The 19,344-nt window shown below is 36.9% G+C and overlaps 2 protein-coding genes across 6 annotated transcripts; one reads left to right on the top strand and one right to left on the bottom strand.

Moving 5' to 3' along the window:
• Nucleotides 1-1,340: 1,340 nt before the first annotated feature.
• bco2a (beta-carotene oxygenase 2a) lies at nt 1,341-17,247 on the bottom strand. Of its 5 annotated transcripts, XM_079815194.1 has the most exons (15): nt 17,083-17,247; nt 16,786-16,899; nt 11,257-11,304; nt 10,792-10,842; nt 10,446-10,626; nt 9,903-10,114; nt 7,467-7,582; nt 7,285-7,387; nt 7,056-7,184; nt 6,659-6,819; nt 6,285-6,452; nt 5,861-5,998; nt 5,053-5,235; nt 3,675-3,785; nt 1,341-3,532 (listed from the first exon to the last, which is right to left on the bottom strand). In XM_079815194.1, the coding sequence occupies exons 1-15, from the start codon at nt 17,123-17,125 to the stop codon at nt 3,416-3,418; spliced, it is 1,875 nt and encodes a 624-aa protein (XP_079671320.1). In that variant the 5' UTR covers nt 17,126-17,247; the 3' UTR covers nt 1,341-3,415. The 5 variants fall into 5 exon arrangements, with proteins under 5 accessions (XP_079671320.1, XP_079671321.1, XP_079671322.1 ...); XM_079815195.1 differs by lacking the exon at nt 10,792-10,842; XM_079815196.1 differs by lacking the exons at nt 16,786-16,899; nt 17,083-17,247 and adding an exon at nt 12,027-12,189.
• Nucleotides 17,248-18,009: 762 nt separating this feature from the next.
• timm8b (translocase of inner mitochondrial membrane 8 homolog B (yeast)) lies at nt 18,010-18,607 on the top strand. Its single transcript, XM_079814936.1, has 2 exons — nt 18,010-18,203; nt 18,290-18,607. Exons 1-2 carry the CDS (start codon nt 18,084-18,086, stop codon nt 18,455-18,457), a joined length of 288 nt encoding a protein of 95 aa, XP_079671062.1. The 5' UTR covers nt 18,010-18,083; the 3' UTR covers nt 18,458-18,607.
• Nucleotides 18,608-19,344: the final 737 nt, after the last annotated feature.

The raw sequence follows: 19,344 nt of genomic DNA, 5'->3' as shown, positions 1-19,344 counted from the left end.
CCACTAACAGTTGACCGTGGAATATTTAGTAATGAGGACATTTTACAAATGGACTTATTGCACAGGTGGCAACCTATCACTGTACCACGCTTGAAATTACTGAACTTCTGAGAGCGATCCATTCTTTCACAAATGTTTGTAGAACATTCCTAGGTGCCTGATTTTATAGACCTGTGTCCATGTAAGTGACTGGAACACCTGAATTCAGTGATTTGGAGGGGTGTCCCAATACTATTGGCAATATAATGTATATTGTATTGTGTATGTTGTACATTTCTGTGCAGTAAAACTGTATTGCTTTTGCGGTAACACTTTACAATAAGGTTGTATTAGTTAACATGAGTTAATGCATTAGTTAACATGAACTAACCATGAACAACACCTCTGTTCAGCATTAGTACATCTTTGTTAACTTTAGTTCATAAAAATACAACTGTTCATGTTAGTTCACAGTGCATTAACTAATGTTAACAATATTTTAATAATGCATTAGTAAATGTTGAAATTAACATTAACAAAGATGCTTTTGCTTTATAAGTGCAGTTCATTATTAGTTTGTTAACTAATATAGTTAACTAATGAACCTTATTGTAAAGTGTTGCTTTATATTCTCAAATAAATATATAAACAGTTATTTTACTGTCTTCAGTTCATAGACAGCAGTTTCATTCTAGGCAACTAAAGCACCACTGGATAATGCTGTCCTATAGAGTGAACTTGTACTTCACATCTGGTGTTTTGGTCTGTGACATCTTAGCTGGAGGTCATTTTAAAATGTTACATGCATTCATATGCTCTGTAATAATACACATGTGAATTTGTTCCTTTTATTTCAGCAACATTCTGTGAGCCATCATTAAATAAAGACATTTCAGTACTTGTTCCCGCAGTGATTTCTCTTTTTGAAAATCAAAACATTGTATGATTTGCATCAGAAAAGTTTAGCAGGAATCCTATTCTTTACTTTCTTTCTCAGTCCTTTGTTCCTTTCTTCGTAGATATTTGTTTCCGCTCAATGTGTCGGTAGTTGTTTGAAGTGGAGGTTCAGCAGCGGGAAGCTTTGAGTGCAGGTGTCTGAGTGGGATTTGCAGGGCAAAAAGGCGTACACACACACACACACACACACACACACATATATACACAGCTGTCTTTGTTGTGACCACCACCTGGTTAGTGTATTGGTTTACTTGCCGCTGCTTTCATTCATTCATTCATTCATTCATTCATTCATTCATTCACTCATTCACTCACTCTCTATTTTTAATTGTATCTTTCCTTTTCTTACACTCTTAAAACTAAAGGTTCTAAAAGGAAGGTTCCCCAAAGACATTTTTTTTCTTAATATGAAGAGTAGTTTAATAATCTGAAGAACCTTTTTCCAATTTAATTTGTGCATTGGAAATGTTCCATGAATCTTAAAGGTTCATTATGGCTCCATTGATGCCAATAAAGAACCACCGGACCAACATTAAATGCATTAAACTGAAGTGTGGATGTGTAGCATCAGCGTCTCTGCTTGCTACCAGTCAGAACAGTGTTTAAACCCAAAAAAGAAAGGGATGGAGAGACACAGGGACAAACAACCCATGCTGTGTCTCTCACACAAACACACATACAGATACAGGGACAATAACAGCACTGTTTATGGGGAAAGAAGATCCGGCAGGTCGAGATACCACAGGAGAGCAGTGCCTCTGTCTGTCTGCATCTGCTCTGCTCTGCCTGCTGTTTGATGTGCAGGGATTAGGGGAAATCTGAGAGCTCCCAATTTAGCCGAGCCACGGAGATATTCATATGCAAGAGCACATACATTCACACGTTGCACGCGTCTCATGAACTATATGAATGCACTATCGGTTAATGAAAGTAATTCAAATATTTAGTTTGTTGTGTAGAATTAATGTATATGGTTATTTTTACATCAGGTTTATGACAAAACTCAGGCATACCTGCTATGAGTGTTTGCTGCTATCTGGTGGACAAGAAAAATATAGCCATCTGTCTCTCTGTAGGATGCACATGTAGTCAAGATTGCCCTAAACGTGTATCAGAATGTGCAATTAAGTGGGGGGAAAAATGGACACTTTCCCGTTTTGCTTGCTTTGTGAATGTTTTTATAAAAGTGGACTATATGAATTAAATCATGCAGCAGATAGCATACAAAGTATTGTGTGTGAAAATATTTATCACAGTAAGTGTGATCATCAGCAAGTTACAAATTAGACATTTGTATATAAAAATGTAAAACTTATAAAGAGGTAAAAGGCATAAAACACAAGAGAAGCAGTCTTTAAAATGTTTCTTTGCAAAGATGTAGAAAGTTGATGCAATATGATACATATGCTGTATGGTCATTTAACTAATAAGTATGCTTATTATGGCACTTCAGAGCTTTACCTTTTGTTATTTACAAAAAACATACATTCAATGCAAAGAACTTGTCTTCAAAATAGGGGTATAATAATCCTATAACAGCAAATATTAACCATAGCTGCACAAGCATCCACTAGTGTTATGCTCACGTTTACTTTTAGAGTAGAAGAGAAGAGCCTTGTATGTTCATAACTGATGCCATATTGAGAAAATAAAATCAGTTGCAAAGGTGTCATGTTGTGGCATAAACATACAGTCCACAATTAAAAAAATAAAAACAGAAAATGTATTGAGAAATCAAATGTGACTATCACTATGTGAGCTTTCAATACTATCAGCTTGCTGATATCAATAGGATCATAATTTTAAAAGTATTTCTCTCTTGTGGTTCACCATAATGTTTAGTAAAGGTTTACTTGCTCCAAAAACCATAATTTAGTGTTACATTACCATTACCATCCTCTTTCTAACCCAGGATTCAACTAGCTTTTTTTTCCCTGCCTCTTTGGAAAGCTTATATTACATTCTGACAGGTCTACAAAACGATCCACTCATTCTAATGCTGGAGCCAGAAACAACACAATGTTTGCATCTCCCCGTCTTATTATTCTTATTGTTAAATACAAACAATAGCATCTTCTGCTGCTGTTTAGAAATGATAGTATCTATTCTACTTCCTCCTCATTACATCACTGACTGGGGGAGCCAAGTTGCTGAACACCAAATAGGCATCGGTAATGTGTAAGCTGTTTTTGCGACTTTTAGTAAATGGTCTTTTTTTTATTAAAGTTGTAAAATTGTTCATTAGAAATTAAACTAGTGTTTGTTGTATTTTAGTTAAGGTAGAATTTCTTGCAGATAACTAACTGTTAAAGTATGTGTTGTTCTTTTTAAAAATATGAGATCAATCTGTGGAGGATCTCTCGGGCCAATTTCAGAGAAATATTATTCTGTTATCTCTTGCTTTCAATAGTAGCAGCTAAGTGGTGTATTAGCCATTTTGAAGAGCTACTTGTCATTTGTTGGTAGGATACCAAGAGCTTCATTCACTGGAATTGAAGACTCCGTGGAATCCATAAGGTATGTTGACAGGCACTTCAGCTCTTCCCAGCTCTTTAAACGTTTTGGCATCTAGGACTAAGAGAAATGTACTCTTATCCTGCAGACAGAAGAGAAAGAAGGGGTTTAGACAAAAGATGCATTTATAGCAAATGTAATAAAATTGTATTTCTCTACTGACACATGAAGTATAAAGCTTATTTTTGTTTTTAAATGTTATTTTTTAAACACATTCAGGGTACCTTAACTGGTGTGATAATCACAGACAGGATTACTCCATCGTCCTCTTCCTCAGCATTGGGTGAAGGAATGAAGACAGGCTCTGACGGGTAGAGATCAGGTTGGCACCACACCTGTAAATCAATTCATTTAGCCAACATACAAACACTCTTTGTGTGCATTGTGTGCAAAATGGACCAGAAAAGTTTTACTTTTTGGTTATTGTAGGTACAGTGCATCCGGAAAGTATTCACATCACTTCAATTCTACAAACAATACCCCATAATGACAACGTGAAAGAAGTTTGTTTGAAATATTTGCAAATGTATTAAAAATAAAAATTGAAAAAAATCACATGTACATAAGTATTCACAGCCTTTGCCATGACACTCAAAATTGAGCTCGTGCATCCTGTTTCCACTGATCATGGTGGATCCACAGGATCATTGGAGATGATTTGGAAAGGCACACACCTGTCTATATAAGGTCCCACAGTTAACAGTGCATGTCAGAGCACAAACCAAGCCATGAAGTCCAAGCAATTGTCTGTACACCTCCGAGACGGAGGATTGTAACGAGGCACAGATCTGGGGAAGGGTACAGAAAAATGTCTGCAGTATTGAAGGTCCCAATGAGCACAGTGGCCTCCATCATCTGTAAATGGAAGAAGTTTGGACAGCCCCAGCATTTCTCTGTGGAGAGAGGAGAACCTTCCAGAAGAACAACCGTCTCTGCAGGACTACATCAATCAGACCTGTATGGTAGAGTGGCCAGACGGAAGCCACTCTTCAGTAAAATGCCGCCTGGGGTTTCCCAAAAGACAAAATTCTCTGGTCTGATGAAATAAAGATTGAACTCTTTGGCCTGAATGGCAAGCGGAAAATGGAAAATCAGGCATCACCTGGCCAATACCATCCCTACAGTGAAGCATGGTGGTGGCAGCCTCATGATGTGGGGATGTTTATCAGCGGCAGGAACTGGGAGACAGGTCAGGATCGAGGGAAAGAGGAATGCAGCAATGTACAGAGACAACATTGATGAAAACTGCTCCAGACCTCAGACTGGTGTGCCCCGCTTGTAGCATCATACTCAAAAATACTTGAGGCTGTAATTGGTGCCAAAGGTGCTTCAACAAAGTATCGAGCAAACTCTGTGAATACTGTGATTTTTTTTTTGTATACATTTTTTCAAAGATTTCAAACAAACTTCTTTGATTTTGTCATTATGGGCTATTGTTTGAAGAATTGAGGGAAAAAAATAATCAATTTAATCCATTTTGGAATAAGGCTGTAACATAACAAAATGTGGTAAAAATGTAGCGCTGTGAATACTGTGAATACTGATAATGTGTATCAGTCAAAGTCCCATGTTATAGCAGCTATGGTCATAATTTGATCTCACCTTAAATTTTTTACTCTCCAGATCCATCTTTATTAAGGAGTCACCCACTAGGTGGCGGAAGCCACAACCATAGTAGTATCTATAAGGTTTGGTGTTATATTTGGTGTAATTAATATGGGGAAACTCCAAGCCACCATAGTCTTTCAGGTCTTCACCATGGAGATCCTCAAACGTGCAAAACACCTGAGAGAGAGACATAATGTAGTCCTAAAAGAGCTGAAGTCTCTACTTAATACACCAAGTCTAAGTGCTGTTGTTACACTACCATTCAAAAATTTGGGGTTGGTAATATTTCTTAATGCTTTTAAAAGAAGCATTTATGCTCACAAAGACTGCATTTATTTGATCAAAAATACAGTAAAACGCTAATATTGTGAAATATTACAATTTAAATGTTCTATTTTATTATATTTTAAAATGTAAAATGCTGTATTTTGTAGCAGCCATTACTTCAGTCCTTACAGTCACACGGTCCTTCAGAAATCCTAATGCTAATTTGGTGCTCAAGAAACATTTCTTAGTATTATCAGTGTTAAAATCCCTGTGCTTCTTAATATTTTTGTAGAAACCATGCACATTCTTTGAGGAATAGAAAATTCAAAACATAATTTTTTGTCACTTTTAATCCATTTAAAGTGTCCTTGCTAAATAAAAATACTAACCCCAAACTTTTGAACTGTGCTGTATGTGCCAGTTGAAAGGCTGGCAAATATAAGCACACAATGCTATAATTAATTGAAATGCTGTGAAGAAATCACAAGCACATAACGCACACATAGTGCTGTTGTAAACAGCACAAAAATGACACCTGTTTTTTAGTACGGCAGACAGCGGTGGCGGTGCTGTCCTTCCGTGTGTTGAGATTCTGTTCTATTGGTGTTTCACTGGTGATGTTGAGAGGAAGCACAAAACGACGAGGAAGCGGCTGGCACATGGTGTTATACATCTGACAGTAAAAAAGAGAATGGCAGGACAAATGAGTGTCACTTATGTAATAAAAATAACGATATATGGCGTACATTGCATAATACTACTACTAATAGGCCTAATAAAAATAGCAGTAGTATTGTTAACAATATGTTTTTGTAATAATAATAATAATACACCGGGGATATGGTGTTATACATCTGAGAGAGAGAGAGAGAGAGAGAGAGAGAGAGAGAGAGCAACAGGACAGACAGAATGTAATTTATGCTAGAATAATAATAGTAGTATTAAGATAGACAGAGAACCTCATCTAGTGCCTCTCCGGATTGACGCAGGTTCTGGATGAGGAAGTTGTTTATGGCCTGGCCGTCGTCAGAGCAGCACATGTCTAGCATGAGGAATCCATCCTGCTCAAAAGCATTGATCTGATGGAAAGTGGACAAGGCCTTGGTGTAGTACTTCACTGGCATCTCCTGCAGAGAGATGCAGAGTAGTTGGCTAAATTGTTAAAGAAGTCTTTAATTATATTATTTATTAATTATATTTATGTTCTCCATCAGCTTTCAACCACATGAAGCAGAGTCAGTGAACAAATAAAGAATAACCTCATAAGGAAGTCCATCTGCTCCAAATTGTTCTCAGTGTCTCTGTGAGACTTTTGTCATGATTGTTGTCTCACCTCTCCAGTTTGTTTGTCAATGAGGTGGAATATGGTTTCCTGGTTGGGGTCCCAGTAAACACTCTCATTTAGCGATTTCCCCCTTAGTTTACCAGTCACTATCTTAAACAGATCCATCTTAATGGGCTGCTCGATGAACACTACATAGTTCTCTGACATGCCTGAAAGATTCAGGAAAATAAAATGAAGGTTGGTCAGTGCTGCACATTCATATGATTGCTCCATTCAGACTATATGATTACACCATTCAGAGTGCCTAGCAATAAAATGACACATGACTTTATTACATAGAGTGGATGTGCAATAAAATGACACATGATAGTCATTCTTGAATGACTACCTCTCTGTCTAGGAGATCTGAAGATAATAGACACGAGAGATTTTCTTCTTCACTCACCAAAGCTGTGATAATATGAGGGTTTGGATTTGTCATGAGGGGTGATGGAGCATAATATCTTGGCTCCCTCTAGAGTATCACTTGAACCGTCTCTTTCTGGGGGCACTCTGATGATGTTATAGAAAGCCCCTATAAAACACATCACAGCGCAACATCAAGCCTCCTAAATCCTATAAGGTGATTTTGCACTTACATTGGTCAGCACATAAGGAAAAGACTGGAATCTAACCTTTGTTTCTGTATGAGTTGCCCATGTTGTAAGCTGTGCCATCTGGATCAATGTGTGGATGAGCAGTAGCACCGTTCACAGCTATGAACTTGCTCCAGTCCACCTACAAATAATCATCCTTCTTAAATTAGACATGACTGGTTAGTTTAGGTTGGTGACTGTAAGATGTTTATTTTTCATACCTTCTGTTTGGACTCCAGAGTATCTGGATCCACTCTGTGCATGTAGTTTGTCTCTGTGCTGACGTAATAGTCACCATTGTATTTAACAAAGTTGACGCTGGCATTATCTGTTGGCTCTGGAATTAGAGAGAGAAAAATAAGTGTAACAAAAACATTTCATTTCATTGATTTAAAATCTCAACTTTTTTCAAAGGACCATAATATTCGAAGGTAGCCTATTTCTTCCGTAATTTTGACAAAGCTGCTTGTTTTCAGACTTTTTTCAGTATTAGAAATTGGGATTATTGATTAAATCAATACATCATCAAAAACATTTACAAAATTGAATGTCAATACATGATGATACATCATCAATGCTTCTTCCAAAATGTGTTTTTGTCTTACCTTGATTCTCTATGTTAAGCCTATTATAAGCGTTTTATAAGCATTTTAGACCTGACGGGATGGTTTTAGCTGGAAATATGTCACTCGCCCATGCGTGTCTCGTCATACTCATAAATAGAGAAAAGTTGCTCCGGTGTCATGACAAATCGGGTCCTCCCTCGAAATCGGGTTTCCCCAAACTGTCAGTTATTATATACTAAGTGTATACGAATGATATTAATTAAAAATACGCATAGCTTACTATATAATGGGTATGAAAACACAGTGCATAATTAAACCAATTTAACGTAATTTGTTATACTTGATTAACTGTTAATAAATAATAATAAGAGTAGCCTAAATGAATAATTTAACATAATTAATTTGTTTTATTTACAACTGAAATATTTAGCATCTAATTTAACACATAATTAGATTAAAGATGATTGAGAATATATAAAGGAGACCCAATTTCGGGGGAGGGGACCCACCGGTGTTTATAGTTTAACTGCCGATAGATGTGAACGATCGGCCGCAGATTCGTCAATTACGAAAGCCTGTGTAATAAGTCAATTACAATTAAACAATTGCACTACATGATGCTGGTATTGTTGTAAAGATAAAAAAAATTATGGATGTTATTACTTGTAATGGCAAAAGTTTGTTTAACAAATTAACGGCTATAACGACGTCAAAAAAAAGCAGTCAACTTCGTTAAAGCGTCTTATTACGTTGAGCTATTACATTGCGACAGAATGCATGATGAGGTTATTAAAGGGTGACTTATGAAGTAGGCAGGCTATTATGCCTGTCGTCCGTGAGGAGGCTGCCGTTTATACTTTCAGTTTATTTATTTATTAAAGTTTGCTGAACGTTTGCCGGTTCCCACCTCATTCTTCCCATAACTACGAACTTTGTTACAGCCGCATAATATTTGGGGGAGCAGCACGCATTTTGACGAGATCGTGTCATTCAAGTGTCTCAGTGTAATGTGACTTCTTATGAGCGTTAACATGAGCCCAGGCCAACAAAGACTTTTGAATGATTTTTACATCAATAACCTCATGCATTCTGTCGCTGTGATATCTCATCATAATAGGACGCTTTAACGTTAAGATGGCTTTTTTTTTTTTTTTTGACGCAGTTCGAGTTTCATAACAAGTATGACTTTATTGCTGTTTTTGCTAAACAAACTTTTAACAAAAGAAAGTCCCGCACACCAGTATCAAAATTGCTTTATCATGCCTGATAAAGGTCATGGGACAGAAACATGCCAAACAAAGCAGTTTTTATATTTTTCATCAATCCTTTTGAATTTATACATCAATAATTGTGATTCTGAGGAGCAAGCTGGTCCAAATAAACTGGGTATACTGTCCCATCTTTCAAGAGCAAGCGTTTTGTAAGTCCCGCTTTGAAGGCCGAGTGGACAACGTACAACATCTAGTGACCAAGAAACATAAACGCAGTGGGATTCGAATTACAGACGACTTATTTAGTTGGTTCAGAGTTGATTCTTTCTTTTGGGAGACAACAACTTTATTTATTGTGCACTTTCGACTTTACAACTTTGAAGAATGTTTCCATTCACAAACAGCTGTATTACACACTGCGTGAAAGGGAATATTCGAAAAACCATAGTAGGGACACTTTAAGTCACACTTCCACCATACTGACGGCTTAATGGATTTTCTCTCCAATGGCGGGTTTTGTTTATTCCTTTCTTAAGGCGTTGATCCTAAAGATAGTTGTGCAATATTTTATCATTTAAAAGATCCATATTTCATTGTTTCATTATCTTAGTTATAGTGTCCAGCATGTCCTGCCAACTCCATTTAAACACTTTAGTTCATCCTAATTGAGTGCTCATGGTGTCTGATTTAAATGTGTTCTCATGATTACAGACATAGAGTTGTTTGTCTAGGACACACATTCTTTACTCTTCCAGAAACAGAATGAGCTTTTTTGTAACCTGTTTAAAAACATTTTATAAACCAATTGAGATCACGTCTCACGCCAGCACAGCTAGTAAACCACCTCATTCACACATATTCACCATCTATATTTACGTACTTATCATCTCAAATCTGGACAGGAAGCGCTGAAAAATGTTCTTGCAGGGATCAGGTAGAGCCAAAGTGCCAAACTCTGACACCATGATGCGGTTCCTCTCACTGTTCTGCTTATACGAGTCGCTACGCAAAAAACGGCTTCTGTATGTCACCTGACCATCCTCGATACGAAAGCGATGCATCAAGGCCATGCCATCAAACCAGTGGTTATAGCTGAGGAAAAATGTATGTGAGCAAGACCGAGACACATCGTTTGAATGACACATCATTGAACTGAACAAATCACAAATTGAAATTTAAAAAAAAAAGCCTTGTGTGAATGGTTTCCATTAGTTGTCCCTAGTTTGGTCACTACCTCCACCACAGCATATCCCAAATTACTGAATTACACCTTTCCGTATGTCATTAGCTATATAGCCAATTACTAATTGCTAACCATAGAAACAGATATTGGTTCATTTCTTTTACTATTCCTCACATTCCAGTGATGTTTTGTAAGATAAAATGAATCAACATATATTAACAGTAGAACAGCCATACTCACTGCTGATTCCCAAACTCAAACTTTCCTGGACCATTTCGCAGCAGACTCCCACGGATCCAGGTTGGGATGGTGCCTTTAACTGTGGTCGGGATGGGGTCAGGCGTCTCCTCTACTGAACGTACCAAGGGAGCGATGTTTGGCAGGCCATGTACTTTTGTGAAGTATGTTTTCTGAGCGGCAGCTGAAAACCGTGATTTACATGATACAAAATTTGATAATTTGGCAAGTTTACAGAACAGAAACTGCTGTTCTGAATAATTCAGAAAATGTTCTGAATAATGTTATAAAGATGCACTTCTATAGGTTCTAAAATTATGGTAATGGTAAAGAAAATGTATACTGCCACTTTTATATGGAGTTTCTCTGCAATCTGCATACAACTTTGCATTGACCATCACTATTTAGGATTAAAGGATTAAAGTCAACAAATGACAGAGCTGAAGTGGCGCAGAGTCAGCAATATTACCTTTAGAAAAACAGTCCCTCTCTTCACACTTACATGTACTGCGATACACTAATGCATAAATAATGAAGAAACTACGTGGCCATGCAGATACGTCAAAGTTGTGAGAAATGTACAATTCAAAAGGAGTTAAATTCAGTTATTCTTAAGTAAGCTGTGTTTGCAGCTAAATTTAAACCTATGATAACACTCAAAGTATATCTCGCCCTGTCTCATATGAATACACAGGCATGTGCACTGCCCTCATTCACTGCATTGCTTCACACAGCCACAAAGCCTGTGCCTTAGTGTACAACAGAAAGTTAAACGTGCAGATGTGCATGCATGCAGAAGAGCTCTCATTCTTACCAACTGTTTGAGGCTTTCTGCAGGACATCCTGTAGAGGTGGCTGCACCCTTGATCAGAACAGAGGATGAAGAAGAGTGTATGACAAATTGTAAAGAGCAATAAAAAACTATGTGCACGCTGAAGGGAGGAGACAAGCTCTCTTTATGTAAGCCTGATCTTTTGCCAGCTCTGTTACATCACACACGATTACATGACACAGCAGTGGAGGGGAGGGGAGTGGAGGGTGGTGCGAGCCAGCCGCGTGTGAGAAAAATAACATGGCTGAAATAAATTTCAACTGAACAGAGTTTAAGAGAGGACTTGTATAACACTACAACATGCTCTTAAACAGTGTTCATACACATTGTTCACATTAAAGAGATGAAAATTAATGGAGCATTATGCAACCATGTGCAACATACCAGTTATTGTGGTCATTGTTAATTATGTAAATATTTAATATCATATAGACTTAAAACGATGTAACAATAAGCTACTAAAATCCTGTGAAAGTTTGGTTCAGACTGATATCTCCAAAAACACTCAACTAATCTGGTGGTTCATACAACAGATTTTGTACTTTTACTTTCTATCACTATTTACATTTAAGCAATGCTAAATGCAAGTGCTCAATGTCTCATACTTATCTATTATCTTTGTGTTTTACATACTGAGCATTTGTCTGGATTGTCATTTAAATGGCACAAGCTAAATGGTCACAGCTCTTGGTTACAAGAGCAAACAAAGTTATTATAAAATGCAGAGATAATAATAAATAATAAAAGCTTACCTTTGCTAGCCCTAAATGCATTTTTAAACACACTTGTTGGCATGATTCATGCATATACAAGGGAATGCCGTTAAGTAGCTTAAAATTCTTATTTACATTCGACGGAGCAGTAGAACACACTTTGCGTACACTTTAACCCTAAACTCCATCACTTCCTGGTTATGAGCAAACAACATTCTTTGCCTCACTGATTACAGATTAACTGTTTAGTAGACAAGTATTTAATTATTATCAGTATACTAAAAATAGTAGTTAAGATCGATCTTAAGAGGAATTTGACTGTGTAGATTCACTATATCAGACTTGACAGGTGTTAATGTTTTTTTTTTATTACTTTTTTGTGGTTATTGTAGGCCTGTGAATGTTGTCATCTGACACTATCATTATCATTCCCTTATCATTCCACGTCTCTCTTTGACTACTAAATGCAATAGTCAAAATAAATGTCTTTTCCGAGTCCAAAACAGTCCAGAATCATTGTTTACCTTTTATTTCTGTGAAAAGATCAAGGTCCTACTGGCTTTTCAGAGGTCCATTCACATTCAAATCAAATCAATCAATCACAAAACGTACTTTTTGTTGCGAAACATGGAATCATGAATCAACTTAAAAAGCTATTCAGGAAAAAGAAAATCAAAGCAGTAATGATTCTTGGCAGTTACAATAATGTGATAGCATATTTGCTCTTTTAGCATCTTAATATTTTTAAGAAGACTATATTATCATGCTTCAAGTAACAAATACACAATGTATACACAAGTACATTTCTTGGTTTTAATGCATATTGTAAACAGATGTGACCATCACAGACAATGTGACTACGATCATGCATTCCCAATAAAACTGAAAAACACTGACCTCTGCTGGAGACCAACAATAACTGCTGAAATAATAAATACTAACAAAGCCATTGAATCCTAAACATACACACTGCTTATGTTCACATATACCAATAAGAAAAACAAATTATTAACAACCATGGCGGTCATCTAAAATGCTCATTAATTACAGGCCATTAACAAAGCAATATCTTTGATCATTTTACATTTCTCTTCATTTAGCCAACAACTAAAATCTCCTAGTGAAATATCACAACAAATATTATTCAAATATGTCAAGTCAAGTCAAGTCAACTTTATTTATATAGCGCTTTTAACAATGTAGATTGTTTCAAAGCAGCTTTACAGTGTTAAACAGGAAAATAATGCAGCATAATTTTATTCAGCTGTATAGCCATTCTGGAAAAATTTCAAGTATCATACAGTGACAGTGTGGGCTTTAGATCAATAATTTGATCAGTAATGTAGTTTAAATGGTTAATTTAGTTTATTATTTAGATGTATTTCGATGTTTAGTTGAAAAATTTAGTGTCCCCAACTGAGCACGCCAAGCCAGAGGCAACAGTGGCAAGGAAACCAAAACCCCATTAGGTGACCTAATGGAGAAAAATAAACCTTGGGAGAAACCAGGCTCAGTCGGGGTGCCAGTTCTCCTCTGGCCAATTAACAAACAGCGTATTATTATTATTATTCTGGCAGTTTTACAGCTCGGAGGTCATAATAGATCAGAATATTCGAGGGACCGGGGGCAACATGCTGGAGACGGGTTTATTGAGGATGATGTTGATTAAATAATTATTAAAGTGCAATATTCGAATGATCGGAGGCAACACGCAGGAGACGGGTTTATTGAGAAAATATGTAAAATATGTAATATGTATATGTAACATATGTTAAGAGGACGTATGTTGTTTTCTGAAAAGCTGAAGGCATGCACATCAAAAAACTAGGACATGTACCCAAAAGAGCGATAAATCCTTCATAGTCAGTCAGTTTTGGACAAATAATTATATTTGCCAGAGCAGGGCGACTGCCTTGCAGATGCCAACATCATGGTAATTGAAATAGCAGAGACCAAAGAATGTGGCTGTGGAGAGCATAAAAATGCCAGCTTTAGCCAGCTTAATCTTAGCTTCACCATGGACATAGTCGGTTAGGACTTGACCAATCCCCCTGCAGAAGGAAAAAAACACAGAAAGAGTGTAAAAAGTATGTTTACATAATACATAAACTCACTGATGAATGAGGTGCCTCATTATAATCCACATTCAATAAAACACCTGATACAACAAGCATAACAGAGCAGGTTCTTCAGATACACAAATGTGATAGTCCATGCAGTGTGAGAGCTGCAGCAATAGAGTAATCCATTACTGGACCAGGACACAGGTATGCGGCTAGAACCATACCTAGCAGAACTATACTCAATACCCGTTCACCTGTCCAGTGCTTGGAGGCTTCCCTTAAAGCTAAGCCAGCAGAAATACAATTTGAAAATTCATGTAATTTGTTAACGTCTAATTGAGTATGCAAAGTAAGACAGTTCAAGAAACTGGTCAGTGTCCTCATTTCAAAAATATAACGCAGCATAGTTTCAAATTCATAGTTTCAAAACAGCAAACAACAATATCCAATAAAAAAACTACACTAAAACATGTCCACTTATTTTACCTTAAAAACGAAAGTTCTGTTGCTGCTTCAAATCAAGTATCATCAAATTCGCTGTACAAGTCATTTCAAATTAAATGATATTAAAACTTAAACATCAAGTGGACTTTCGTATAACTTCTAAAAGAAAGTTGAAATTTTCTTATTGATCATATTTTACAGTGCATGAGAAAATACAATAAAATGGATCTTCTATCAAGTATGTCAGTATAAACATATGTATTAAAGGTAGGGTAGGCAATTTCTGAGAGGCTAACAATAGCGAGCTAGCTTTGAAAGCATGAGATCCCACTCTCCATTCAGTGCGTCTCCAAAGCCACGTCACCTTCAAAACACACGGACGCACACAGCTGAGTCTGCAAAGCGTCACGAGACGAGATGCCGTTAAATTACCTCATGCCTTAAAGCACATAACATTACATTAATAATGAACGCAAACAACTTACAGAGCTCTTGTACAACCTGACTGCTGCAGATTCATTTTGGCGTTGATAGTGTTGACACGCATAAATCAGAGTCTGAGGACGTTAACAGCTCAGAGTTGAACATAACGGGTTGCCATCTTGCTATGCTGGTTAGGACATGGAGTAAACGCAGCACAAGCTTGTTGTTTTTGTTTCAGGAGGAACTGTAAAAGTCGGCTGCTGTTTGTTTGCGGAGCTCGTGACTGTCTGTCTACAACTCTGCACAGCCTGTCCTTATTTAACGCACTCGGACCGAATGCAATGATTGGGCATCTATTTTTTGGTCCTGACACTTTCACAGAAGATATATGTATGTTTTAAAGGAACACTCCACCGTTTTTAGAAATAGGGCTTATTCAACATCTTTCCTACATTTAGATATGTGGGCAAATGCATTTTTTTAGTTTGGCAGGGTCGCCACTAGCTTAGCTTAGCATAATGAATGGAATCATATTTTGCCAGCTAGCATGTCCCGGGTAAAAGTGATAAAAAACCCCCCAAAAAAACCCACCTAATTACTTCTTGTGGCCTGCGTATTCACAACGAATACAAATAGCGATGCAGATTAAGACCAGGCAATTTCCTAGGCAGATATTAACCCACATATCTAAATGTAGGAAAGAAGTTGAATAAGCCCTATTTCTAAAAACGGTGGAGTGTTCCTTTAAATTTAGATCACTTCTATTATTGATTGCTATCAGGATATGAAGGGCGTTTCAACCAGTATAACAAAAAGTGTTTATTAAATAAATTGCCTAGCCTACCTTTAATGCTTAGAATTGTATTAACTATAAACATTGAGAAAATGTTTGTACTTACCTTTTCATGTCCTGCAATGTGGTTAAAAACGGAGATGAACTCATCATAATCAAGTGTCTCTGTCAGTTCGCTTTTTTCGGAATCGCCCGGATTCATTGCTAGATTTGGTTTCTTGCAGCACAGTACAATATTGGGATTGGGATATCCAATTTTAGGCTTTTTAAAGTATCAACTGATTGATATTCACCATATTTTATATCATATTTACTTGCACAAACACGCAAATCATTATTACAAGTTTTACAACCTTGCGTCGTAACATTGTGGATGGGACTAGAAACTGACGAATTATTGTTTCATTTTGACAAGTGTTATGATATGCACTGGGGGTTAAAATTTAAATGGGGGGGGGGGGGGGGGGTTAGTGCAATCAGCTACATTTAAGCTACATATTTATGTCTGTGACCAGTGTTTACAAGCCTAATACATATTGAAAAATAAGTTGACTATTAAAAAGAAAGCTGAGCATTTGTTCACAAATAAATGTAAAAATGCGTAAAACACTAACTTGATGAAATGTGTACTTGGTTTTAATAAATAGATTATAATAAATAATAATAATAAACTTACATACAGTAATCATAGCAAAAACAAATTCAAAATAGAATTGTATGGGGTCTCTCTTTTTCTCAAGTGTAACGGACATACATTTACACTTGATATACAGTATAAAAATTAAGGACTGCCTCCTCGCCTGCAATTGACCCTGGAAATATACATTTAATCATTCTTAATAAATAACATTATAGTGTGATAAGACGTTTATTTTTTTGTTTATTAAATTATTTCATATAGCTATCTATTTGGAAAAGGACCAACTTTGAATTGGGTGGGCCACAATTCAAAGTGTGAAGTGTCCATTTGCCCACATGGGGCCATTCGTGCCGTCTACTGTTAAGGGTAAGAAAATGGCTGGAAAAACTCTGAATGCATTCTGAGTTTATACAATAATCAGTCATCATCGCTCACTTGAGTGTGATGAAGCTGCGTGGATCCTTCCTGCGGCCAATCGGAAAGTCTCATCTCGATTCTTCTGATAAGCAACTAACCCACGAGACAGTTGTGTGTTGCAGAAAAGCACAGCTGCATAAAGTATATTTTACATTTTTAAAAATTATTACAGTATGCATAGTATATCAGCAACTTAAAAGACAAAAAATGTTCTATGACTAATATTTTTTATGCTACTAAATAAATCTGTTAATGATCACAACGGAATCTATGCCATAACTCATATTAATTCGTCCGGTTAAAATGGTGACTTACGTCTTATTCCTCTGACAGTTCTCAAACGAATCAAGCTCGCCATGATTAAGTAACTACAAGTTCAGATCAGAAATTGTGATAAGTAGCTGTTTCTGTAAAAGCGGGGCATTTTCTCACGAGTCCGTTGTTTCACTATAACTACTCGATTACGCCGTCTATCGCTCTGGGGTAGCTAGTCACACACACACACACACACACACACACACACACACACACACACACACACACACACACACACACACACACACACACACACACACACAAATAGGTTTGTTTTGCTAAGTGTGAGGACATCCATAGGCGTAATGGTTTTTATACTGTACAAACTGCATTCTATCCCCCTACACTACCCCTAAACCTACCCATCACGATACATTCTTCATTTAAATGTTTTGTATAAAACATTGTTTGGTATGTTTTTTAAGCTATTTTAATCTTTCATGTTTACGTCGTAATACCAGTGTAATACCCATGTCATTATACAAATTTGTGTCCTCATAAATCACAAAAACAAACACACACCCACACACAAATGAATATAAAAGTGTAGCTAATTAGAAATATATGGCAAATTGTTCTTTAAAATAAATATTCTTTGAAAATGTGCATTTGAAAGTGTCTCTTTTCAAATTTTCAAACCACACACACATATTATTATTATTGTTTTTTTGGCTAATACAGAAGTTTCGGAAAAATCTCCTTTTATCTTTTTTTCATTTATTTTTTTACAAAAATGGAAAGTTAATCCACAACACTTTGCAATAAACATAATTAGTTGTTTCTTTAAAGTGATGACAAAGGGAGCAAATGTCAGAATAAACATTGCAAGTTTATAATTTAATCATTTCATTTTAAAAGAAAGTTCAACATATTTTGGGGCGAAGCTTGTCATGACGTCATATTTCTGCGGCGGAAGTAGTTCCCTTTACTTCTGTCAGCGAGCGCAGTTGCTTTATCCTTCACATGTTCCCGTCTTTGTAATCTGTTAGTAAAAGCTTGCCATGGCTGATTTTAATTCTAGCTTTGATATGCCGTCGGCTAGTTCATCCGACACTGCCGAGTCTGCGGAGCTCCAACGTCTGATTGCAATGGAGCAGCAGAAGGCTCAATTTCAAGCTCAGGTAACTGCAGTATCGCTTTACTGTCATTCAGCACCAGTGTTAGCTAGTCTGGCAGGTTTTAACAGCGTCTAACGCTCTATTCATAGGTCCACAACTTCACGGATGTTTGCTGGGATAAGTGCATGGACAAACCGAGCTCCAAGTTGGATTCAAGAACTGAGACTTGTCTCGTTAGCTGCGTGGAGCGTTTCATCGACACGACGCTCACGATCACCAACCGCTTTACGCAGATGGTCCAGAAGGGCGGGCACTGATTGAAGGACAGTCCTCAAGGACAATTGGCACATATTCTTTATGTTCTCGTTGTACGTCCAGGAGACTCTTTTACTTCTTTTTAAGGGTCTGAATCTGATGAGCCCTTTTCCTCTATCGGAAAGCAATGTTCCAAAGCCCTTCCTCATAATGTTTATGCTGTGTGCATAGCTGATCTATTAATACAGCCTGCAACGAACGACTACTCTAGCTGGAAATGATCAATACTGGTAGTTTCCAGTCACTACCCACATCTGTAAACCTGACTTGTTTCATTGACTAAATAAATTATACGTTTCAAATTAATAAGGTGATCTTGTTTTGCACATGAACAATTTTTTTAAAGAATGGCTTTTTGTTGGGAATATTGGCACCACATCACTATGCAATATTGGATATTTATCGGCTAATACATCCTGTTTGAAGATCTAACTTAAAGTGATGGTGATAGATGAGAAATCAATCCCTTTCACTTTAGTATTTTTTTCCCCTTTTAAAGTCACCATGAAATCCAAACTTTTTTTTAAATAGAATATTGCAGTATTTATGAATGATTTAACCATGAATGTCATTTGCACTTGTAATAACAACATCCCCTACTACTTGCAGGGATGTCTCATCTCTGATGTGTTTACTGATGTGAGGGCGGGACAAGCTGTCACTGAGATCACCGCAATAACAAATCACAATCATCCAATCTATTCCCCATGGGCAAAATCAAGTTCTTCCCTACATCTTTTCCTGTTTAAGAAGCTGTTTCTCTCGGGTATACGTGACAATAGCATAGAAAAGACTTGTAACTTCTGTTTCACAGTGACACCCAGAACCCTGAGTGTCTGTGTGCATCTGATAGCAAATAATACTTACTTGTAGCATGAACGTTATGGAG

Source organism: Gobio gobio (genome assembly GCF_949357685.1).
Source record: "Gobio gobio genome assembly, chromosome: 4".
NCBI classification, from domain to species: domain Eukaryota; kingdom Metazoa; phylum Chordata; class Actinopteri; order Cypriniformes; family Gobionidae; genus Gobio; species Gobio gobio.
The sequence above is the reverse complement of the archived record's forward strand: the minus strand, read 5'-3'. Positions and strand labels throughout refer to the sequence as shown.